Here is a 10,295-nt window from a genome sequence, read left to right as displayed (position 1 = left end):
TGACCACAGATGTCGGATGCCGACTTGTGTTGAAGGATGTGAGGCATGTACCTGACATGCCTTTGAACCTAATCTCGGTAGGAAAGCTTGATGATGCCGGGTTAGTGAACTACTTTGGTACTGTTAGATGGAATCTGGCCAAGGGAAACTTGGTCGTGGCCCGAGGTAAGAAGGAAGGCTTTTTGTACGTGATGCAAGGAAAGATCAATGGCGGAGAAGCCAATTCTGTTCGAGATGAACCTAGCTTGGAGCTATGGCACAAGCGCCTCGGCCACATGAGCGAGAAAGGACTACATATCCTGAACAAGAAAGGATTATTGACCGGGTTGAAAGGCCAAGCGTTGGAGAGTTGCACGCACTGCCTAGCTGGAAAGTAGCACCAGGTTTCTTTTGTGAGACCGGATCAACCAAGAAGACGAAGGAATATTCTTGACCTCGTCCATACTGATGTTTGCTCCATGTCAGAGAAATCTCTTGGAGGAGCTCAGTACTTTGTTTCATTTATTGATGACCATTCCCGCAAAGTGTGGGTATATTTGTTGAAGTCTAAAGACCAGGTACTCCAATCCTTTAAAGAATTCCATGCTATGGTTGAAAGGGAGACTGGTAAGAAATTGAAGGTGGTCCGATCTGATAATGGTGGTGAGTATTGCGGCCCATTTGATGCATATTGCAGAGCGGCCGGGATCCGACTTGAGAAGACGCCCCCAAGACTCCATAGTTGAATGGACTTGCTGAGAGGATAAATAGAACTATTGAAGAGAAGGTCTGAAGCATGTTATCCAATGCCGGATTGCCGAAATCATTATGGGGAGAAGCCGTCAAAACAGCTGTTGACTTGATCAACCTCTCACCATCACGGCCACTTGAAGGAGAAATTCCAGAAGAAGTCTGGACAGGTCGGAAAACGGCCTACAATCAACTGAAAGTGTTTGGATGCCGAGCTTTCGTGCATATCCCTAAAGATGAAAGGGCCAAACTTGATGCAAAGACTAAAGAATGCATTTATCTTGGTTCGCCGAGATGTGAGTTCGGGTTCCGACTTTGGGATCCAATCAATAAGAAGATAGTGAGAAACCGAGATGTGATCTTTCATGAGCATGAGAACATTCATGACATCTCGAAGCCCAAAGTCCGGGTTACTGTCAGACATGAAGAACCCATCCCTCCTGTCCGAGCTGAAGCAAGGGGAGAAAATCCAGAAAATGAAGAAAATGATGATCAGCAACAAGCTGAAGCTGAAGATGACCAAGACACTAAGGTCCGAGTTGATGATGAGATCTGGGATGAGAATGATGAACCGGGTTCTCAAGTTAAAGAACAGCTGAGATATCCAACTCGAGAAAGAAGACCCTCTACGATATACCCATCTGATGAATACACTGTTGTTGCTGAAGACGGTGAGCCTCAGAGTCATGATGAGGCAGTGATGAGCTCAGAGAAAGAAGAATGGGAAAAGGCAATGCAAGACGAGATGAAGTCTCTGCACGAGAATCAGACTTATGAGCTGACTGAGTTGCCAAAAGGAAGACGAGCTCTGAAGAATAAATGGGTCTACAAGATTAAGAATGAAGAGAACGGGAAAAAGCCGAGATACAAAGCCCAGATTATAGTGAAAGGATGCAATCAGAAGAAAGGAGTTGATTTTGAGGAGATTTTTTCTCCTGTGGTGAAAATGACCTCGGTCTGAACCGTGCTAGCCATGGCGGCTTCAATGGACCTCGAGGTAGAACAAATGGACGTGAAGACGGTATTTCTTCACGGTGACTTAGAAGAAGAGATATATATGGAGCAACCTGAAGGATTCCAAGCTCCAGACCAAGAAGACTTGGTATGTCGATTGAAGAAGAGCCTCTATGGCTTGAAGCAAGCATCTCGGCAGTGGTACAAGAAATTTGAATCATTCATGATTGATCATAAGTTTGAGAAGACTGAAGCCGACCACTGCGTATTTGTGAAGAGGTATGAGGCCGAAGATTTTCTGATTTTGTTGTTATATGTTGACGACATGCTTATTGTAGGGAAAGACAAATCGAGGATAGCCGCCCTGAAAAAGGCGTTGAGCTCGTCCTTCGCAATGAAGGACCTCGGCCCTGCAAAGCAGATTCTCGGAATCAAGATCATCCGAGATAAACAGAAGAAACTACTGTGGCTGAGTCAAGAGAAGTACATTGAGAAGATTCTGAAGAGATTCAGCATGGACAAAGCCAAAACAGTGAGCACCCCCCTTGCCGGACACATTAAGCTGAACCAGAAGCAATGTCCGAGATCTGATGAAGACAAAGATGAGATGATGAAGGTCTCGTACCAATCCGCTGTCGGAAGCTTGATGTATGCAATGGTTTGCACTAGACCCGACTTGGCGTATGCTGTTGGAATGGTAAGCCGGTATTTGTCAAACCCCGGCAAAGAGCACTAGGAAGCAGTGAAGTGGATCTTCAAGTACCTCCGATGTACGACCGACTTATGTCTCCGATTTGGAGAAGGCAAAGCCGAGTTGCAAGGCTACTCGGATTCTGATTTAGGGGGAGACGCCGACTCGAGGAAGTCGACTACAGGATATTTGATGAGATTTGCCGGAGGAGCTGTCTCTTGGCAATCAAGACTTCAGAAATGTGTTGCACTATCTACAACTGAGGCTGAGTACATTGCCGCTACTGAGGCAAGCAAAGAGATGCTGTGGATGAAGAAGTTCCTCATGGAACTCGGCCATGATCAAGACAAGTACGAGCTGGGTTGTGACAATCAAAGCGCAATCCATCTTGCAAAGAATTCAACCTATCACTCCCGCACTAAATATATTGATGTGAGGTATCACTGGATCCGGGATGTGGTGGAAGGTGGTGAGCTCGAACTCGTCAAGGTGCACACTGACCAAAATTGGTCCGACATGATGACAAAGCCGGTTCCAGCAAGAAAATTTGAAGACTGCTATGAAGGAGCCGGGTTGATGCTGAAGCCGACGCATTGAAGTCGGAGGGGGAGATTTGTTGGGCTTCCTCCTTCAATACTAAGCCCAAGCCCATTTTTGAGGGGTTTCCTAAAAACCCTAACCCTAATTTTCACCTCCTCTATATATACTCATTAGTTGAGGGTTGAGGCTAGGTCAGATTTGAGAGAACAAATTTGAGAGAATTATTTGATTTTTTTGAGAAAGGCTTTATGCTTTGCATTTGAGAGATCTCTAGAGAGAGTTTGAATGAAACACCTCTAGGGTAGTTTGATTATCACCATTGTTGGAGAGGTTGAGTTAACCACCACATTGGTGTATTTGATTATTTGTAACCATTATTTTCATAGTGGATTTCTGATCTGGACTAGGTCCCGTGGGTTTTTACTTCTTAATTCAAGAAGGTTTTCCCACGTTAAATCTGGTTGTGTTCTTCTTCTCTCTCTTTCTCCTGTGTTTACGTTTTGATTTTTCCGCTGCGTTGCTCGACCTGGTAAAGTTCAGGCCGAGGTATTGCCGAGATCCGAGATCAGAATCTTGTTGATTGACTTCCGCACAAAGGGTGCTTAGCCGATCTGAGGGAACCGAGTTTTCCCAACAAACTCTTCCAATATTGTTTTCTCTGTTCCTAAAGCTCGAGCCTAGAGGTCTATGATTGAAGAAAATAAACTCCTTACCACTTGAAACAATAATTATTGATATTGTGTATAATTTTCAGAACCTAAATTCCAACCCAATTAATTTTGGTTTGGACATATTTTTACTGGATGTGTTTTGAATACACCTGATCCTATGTACGAGGGTTTAATGTTTTTGATTTTGCTGAATTTTTTTTTTTCCTGTCACATTCGCATAATATTAAGTGAGCTTCATTATAAAGAAAAGAAAGAACAAAATTAATGGGATCGAAAAAAAATTCTACGGTCAAAGCAGAAATAATTTTCGCACACATGGAAGTGACTAACTTATTAGTATTTCTTCCGCTTCTCTCTTACAATAACATGACACATCTCACCCAAAATTTGAATTTGGACACCCTCACTAGGACTACACCAATAGCCGAGCTCTGATCATATATGGTATCCACCTGATATCCCATAATAGAAAAATGGTAATAAATTTTAGGTTAGTTGAAATAGGATTAAGGGACCAAAGTGTAGATCGATGGTGTTCAGTTTCTTATCTTCAATTTGGCCTTTTCTCATTCTTTCTATATTATGGATAGTATTTTGAAAGGAATATAGGATAAAAGTATCATATAAATAAGCTTATATTATGTACTATGTAAGACTCACTACAAGACAACATATATGTTCCCGTAACTAGAGCTGCAGCTTATCTCTTTCCTCCTGGATTTCGTAACTAAGCATCCTCAGAGCAAATACTTACAAAGTCCAATAATGGAAGTGTGCTCCACAATCTCACATGGTGTGACTCTACAAGAGTTTTAGTCTAACAGGATCCGAAACTTTCCCTTACTTTCGAAAGCTATCTACCTTTTTTGCCTGATTGGTTAAGTGATTTGATTGAACAATCTTGATCATTCCATTCCCTATTTTCCATTTCTTCTTCGCTGCCTAGATAGAGATGGAAAACAGTTCCGTCATTTTTGGAAATGTTTCCTCCTTTATGTCAGCGAAAACTTCATATCATCTTTGCTGAACCTGAAGCTTCTCATGACAAGATGAACATTCATTATTTTTGTTCCTCATCTTTCCTCAGTAATTAATTGACATGTTTGAATTGTAGCAGATTTCATTACTACAACCTACAAATGACCTAGCTAGCTAGATTTTCAACTTTTTAGTAATCAAGGTATAGTTCTAATGAAAGCAAGTTATTATGTTGTTAACCGTATTGAACTTACATGTCTTACGTGGCAAAATATACACCTTGTCTCCGTGGTCTTAAATTTACTAATCATTAAGTACGGGTGTCGTTACTGTGCACCGCATATCCCTGCAATGCCGATGAATATTTACTTGTCCAAGACATTAATTACAAATAATTAAAAGGATATATATATATATCGGATATCCAGTTACTTGATATAAGATTTTGTCTAGTAATCTCTTATAATCATGTATTTCAAGAGTACATAGTTATAATATTAATTTTTTTTTTCTTTTCACGTAAACCGACAAGTTTTTGAAAAGAGAAAAAAAATAATTTAATATTATAATTATGTATTTTTCGAAGTATATAGTTGTAAGGGGGTGACTGGACAAAACCTTATATTCAGTCACATGACAAACAATATTGCCATATATATATATGGGAAAAACTACTCTTAGCAACATAAGAGTAGTTTATCTCCTATAGACCCATCGAAAATCGTGATATTCTTTTTTCTTTTATTTTAGATAGTGGGTCCCACCTCATGTATCTCTATAACATAAGATATCATCTCTCATGTAACATGAGATTGGATGAACCCTATATATAGGGAAATATTATATTTACAAATTTTTTGTTTACAAACTACACTATGTCTGACCGGTAATACACTCTTGAGTAGAGTATTACCGGTCAGACATAATATAATTTGTAAGTTTGTAAAAAAAAAAAGTTTAGAACATATCCTTCCCCATATATATAGTTTAGTGTGTTTCCTTTAAAGGATATAAACTTACGTTATTTCACCCTTATAATTATATACTTCGAGGAGTACATATATAGTAATAATATGAAAGTTTTTTTTTTCTCTCTCCACATCAGCCAACAAATTTTTGAAGAGAGAAAAAAAATAACTTTTATATTATAACTATCAAAAAAATATTTCTGCAGTTAATGCAGATAAGTTATCTGTATTTATTTTCAAAGCGATGTGATTTTGGGATTGAAAGATTAGAAAATTATAATTATAAAGACTATAATAACCCTTAAATAAATTAAAATTATAAAAACACCATGATTTCCGATCCAAAATAACGTCGTATTGGACTTACTGCAGAAAAAAGCGAACCCTATAACTATGTATTCCCTGGAATATATAGTTATAAGAGGATGGAAAGACATAAATTTATATCCTTTAAAAAGACAAATAATATACATACACACACATATATATATATATATATATATATATATATATATATATGGTTCATGCATGGAAGCATTATATATATGATTCTCTACAAACCAAGCAAGAAACAGTATCAATTGACAATTATATGCGGACAACCTGAAAAGACAAATGTTAAGGTTTTGTCATGATGACTAGTTTGATGGATCGGTAAATATGTCCTACATCTTTATCATGCTTTCGACTTTCTGAACGATTTTGATTGATTGTTCTAGCATTTCTATGATTGTACCCAAATAAAATATAAAAGACAACGTAACTGTGATTCAGCTGGTCATAGGTCGGAGTAATGATTCATCACCATGGTAATTTCTGGATTCACAAAGCATTATTGGTTTTGTGTGGTTGATATTGAATTTTTTGTTCCCCAACCATAAAAAAAATAAAAAACTTAAATAACTTAAGTTTTCCTCGTGGACAGGACTACCCATGCATTTTGTTTGAGGAACCGTATATTTAATTATCTCCCTTCCTTTTCTGCTGATTTTGTTTTGCAAGAAAAAGTAATTGAGGTTGAAAGCCTCAAACAAAAGATATACAGAACACTGATTAATTCTGAGATATATAGAACTCTGGTATTAAACAATGCTCATTTATGTACCATACATAGCAGAAAATAAGTCACTTTGCTAAATCCAACATCCAGAAAGAAGCCGAACGAAATGTTATAGCTACAAGTACCATTTGTTAGAAAGGAAAATACTTCATGTACCCCATTTTCTACCTTCATCCTTTGCACTTTCTTATTTGAAAAAAAAATGTGTTAAAATGTATGCTTTATTTATTATTAAAAAAAGAAATTATATAAAATAATGTGTAAATAACATGGATGTTTATTAAAAGGGCACCATGCAGTAAATTTATTTTGAAGCAAGTGAACAATAATCCGTAGCAAAGACCACTAGTCCGGATAATAATATTTACATTACTACTCAATAAAATAAAATTAAAGACTGGAATAAATTTAACCAATCCGGATAGCGACGTCATGCCTTCCCTAACGTTTCTAAAACGTACTTTTCCCAAAGTCTATAATTTGCCCAACTACCTAGATACTTTTTTCAGTTCATAATAGAATCAAAGTGACTACTGTATTATTGTGTCGCAATCTTGACACTTTTTTTTTTTTTTTTAGTAATATAACAATCTTGACACTTTTAACTGTACCGAGAGTTATGTTCTTAAAGATTGCTTAACAATGTACCCAAAAAAGAAAAGAAAAGATTTCTTAACAGATGGGTTGATTTACCTAATTGACCTTTTGCTTAGGTATACCAAAAATTAAGATTGAAAAGAGAAACACTTTATTCACAATTTTTATTATTAAAATAATATAATATTTAACAATGATTTTTCATAAATTTTAGATACCCTTTTATATAATGACAATTAATCTCAAAATGTAATTGGAATAAAAAAAGTTAAAATTGTGCAAATATCATTAAAGTATAAAAAGACTTAAAAGCCCAAGATTGATGTACTCGCACGCTCGATTCCATGTACAATTTTAAATCAATTCTAAATGTATCAAACTCTTTAGAAAGACAAAACTTAATTCGATTAGGGTACATATAATCTCGTTATAAATCTTTGCTAAAGTTAATGATTTTTTTCTGCTCATATAAACGATTCGTGTCCTAATCCGAATTTAATAAAGAAGGGAAAAATGTTTATCATTTTAAATAACACAATTTATATCCTTTCATTTTCATAAAGAAGTGAGATTCACACATTTATTTTTTTTTGTCAACTCTCTTTCCTCCTTTAAAATTAAGTTTTTTTTTGTCAACTTATTTTTTTTGTCAACTTATATCTCTTTCTCTCTCTTTTAGAATGACGTAACTTTACATCCTTTAAAATGACACATTTTACCCAATAAAGAAATAATGTGTAAAAAAAGGTTGCTGAGAGATCAAGCTAATTGCAAACCTGCAACATCTTTGAAAATGAGAACTACTGTTCACTGATATGATGGATGCTTTGAGTCAGTATTCCGATCCAAAATGGACAGGGATAGTGGGTGTTTGATCTGTGATGAACAAAAATTAACAAGTTGAGAACTGAGCAAAAGCTGAGGACATATATTTGAACTTTAGTATCGTGTTTGGAAGAGGTTTAAAGTCTTAATTCTAGATCCATATTAAATTAAAAAGATTGAAATATCTTAAAAAATAAAATAAAATTAAGAAGTTGAATAGATGTGGATACATTTATCTCGTCTATGTGATTGGTGTTATACTATGATATGCTATTTTGTTCGGATTCATTTGTTCTATCGTCATCGAAGTCCTCAACTTGGGCCTCACCACATCTATCGAGATTCCTTCGTTCGCGATCAGTTTCAACTATGTATATTACTGGCCAATTACAACGTTAATTAGACCCAAGCTAATATTAATGTTGACTTAGACGAACAAAGGGCCAATACGGCAATACCCAATATTAGTATACTGTGCAAGGATACAGAATATGATAAAATAACAGTCATCTGATGATTTTGATTGAAGATTGTACCTTTTCGTTGACAACATATTTTCCTGCACTCAATTATCCGCTAAAGTTCTGAACTTATGATTGTATATTGGTTGGGTTGCAATCCTCAAGTTTTTTAAAACTACACAACAGGTCAGGTATGATACTAGTAAATACTACCAACTTCTTCATTTCCGGCTTTCGATTTATCCATTTAAATCCAAAAATGAAAATTAAAAAAAAAAAAAAAGTTGCAAATTTTTTTTTTTAAAGAAATTAACTTGATTTGGTCTTCACTCTTGATTCTCTCATGAGACATAATTCGCTTATGCATGTATTAATTGTACTGTCTATTCTTCCCGGAAAGATATTTTCTAAATCAAGATGTATAGAGTGAACCAAAGATGAAAAACATTCAAATATGACATAGCAGTTAACTAACTCACTGGAGTAACCGATTTGTCATAGACATAAATCATGTTAATTAATTTTCAGTAGTAGTGATTTATTAAATTAAAAAAGGCGAAGGGCAGGGTTATTATTCTGAGTTGGGTTGGTTCCTTATAAGTTAGAAAATAAAAAACAAAAACAAAAGAAAGCTATAAAATTTTGAACCCAAGAGTGAGAAACAAAGCACATGATGATCAATCAAGCAGGCCTGAACCTTTGCCTGCAAGAGTGACAGGTGATCTCCATGCACGTAGAATCCACCTGTCTCGTTGCTCTTTCCTTCATCCTTTCAGCTCTCTCAACCTCCTCCCTCGCACGCTCCCACATTTGCCTCGCACGTGCGAACTCCGACTGCGCCATCTCCATCTCCCTCCGCGTCAGCTCCCTCACCCTCTCCGCGTACGCCTTCTCCATCGCCGCCAGCCTGATTTGCTCCGCCGCCTGCCACTTCAACGCCTCCACTCCCTCGCACATCAACACCGCCGGCTGCCGCACGCTGATCGATAGCTGCAGGTCCAGCGACGGCGCGCCGCGCTCCGTCGTCGACGACGACACCGTCGATCGCATCTGTAGCAGAGAGGAATCTGCTCGTGATGATGGTAGAAGATCGAGTTCCCTGTTGACTTCGTCTTCCATTTGAGAGAGAAAGAAAAAAAAAAAAAAAAAAACACTGCAAACAAAATGAAGAAAGAAGAAGAATTTGGCACCGTAGAGAAGCAAAAGGAGGAACTGTTTTGATTAACGACCAAAGAGGGAGTTTGGACTGAACCCCCGTAGCGGTAAGCTATATATAAACAATTCCACGTGATGAAATTACGACTTCACCCTTGCTACGTATCCTACATTGTTTTGATTTTATGATTAATAGCTTTAAGTAATTAAGATTTAGTTTTTAAATTTAATATATAATCATGTACTTATGTGTTTAATATAATATAGTAGTATAATATTTTTACATTGTATAAGAAATTTTTAATATTCTAAATTCTAGTTTGCAAAATGATATTATTAATAAATCAAGATAAGAGCACCAAATTCAGCCTAGATAATATTTCTATCTTCACTCGTTAAGAATTGAATTTTTAATTTATTAAGAGGATTAATTGAATGAAAATTCTCATAGGTTTGTTTATAGAATTTCAAAAATTGAAAACAATTGATGGTTTGGGGATTATTCTATCGTTGGTGCCATAGCTCTTATAGAGTTTGATAATTTGGTTATACAATCTGGGTTAGACTACACGCAACATTGATTTTGTGTGAAACTTAATGAAATTATTTACATTTTTAATTATCAATTACTATTTTTTACTACCTACTTTTTATACACTTGACTAA

At 36.4% G+C, this 10,295-nt stretch overlaps 1 protein-coding gene across 1 annotated transcript; it reads right to left on the bottom strand.

Moving 5' to 3' along the window:
- Positions 1 to 9,010: 9,010 nt before the first annotated feature.
- On the bottom strand, positions 9,011 to 9,609 carry LOC133307685 (zinc finger protein SHOOT GRAVITROPISM 5). The gene has a single exon (XM_061508239.1). The coding sequence runs from the start codon at positions 9,591 to 9,593 to the stop codon at positions 9,156 to 9,158; it is 438 nt and encodes a 145-aa protein (XP_061364223.1). The 5' UTR covers positions 9,594 to 9,609; the 3' UTR covers positions 9,011 to 9,155.
- Positions 9,610 to 10,295: the final 686 nt, after the last annotated feature.

This window comes from Gastrolobium bilobum, unplaced genomic scaffold (genome assembly GCF_033153095.1).
Source record: "Gastrolobium bilobum isolate Gb01-03AN ecotype WA unplaced genomic scaffold, APGP_CSIRO_Gbil_v1 utg3850, whole genome shotgun sequence".
NCBI classification, from domain to species: Eukaryota; Viridiplantae; Streptophyta; class Magnoliopsida; order Fabales; family Fabaceae; genus Gastrolobium; species Gastrolobium bilobum.
The sequence above is the reverse complement of the archived record's forward strand: the minus strand, read 5'-3'. Positions and strand labels throughout refer to the sequence as shown.

Bases quoted from the DNA above. Each gene is read 5' to 3' on its own strand.
- LOC133307685 (XM_061508239.1), bottom strand. From the start codon at position 9,593: ATGGAAGACGAAGTCAACAGGGAACTCGATCTTCTACCATCATCACGA.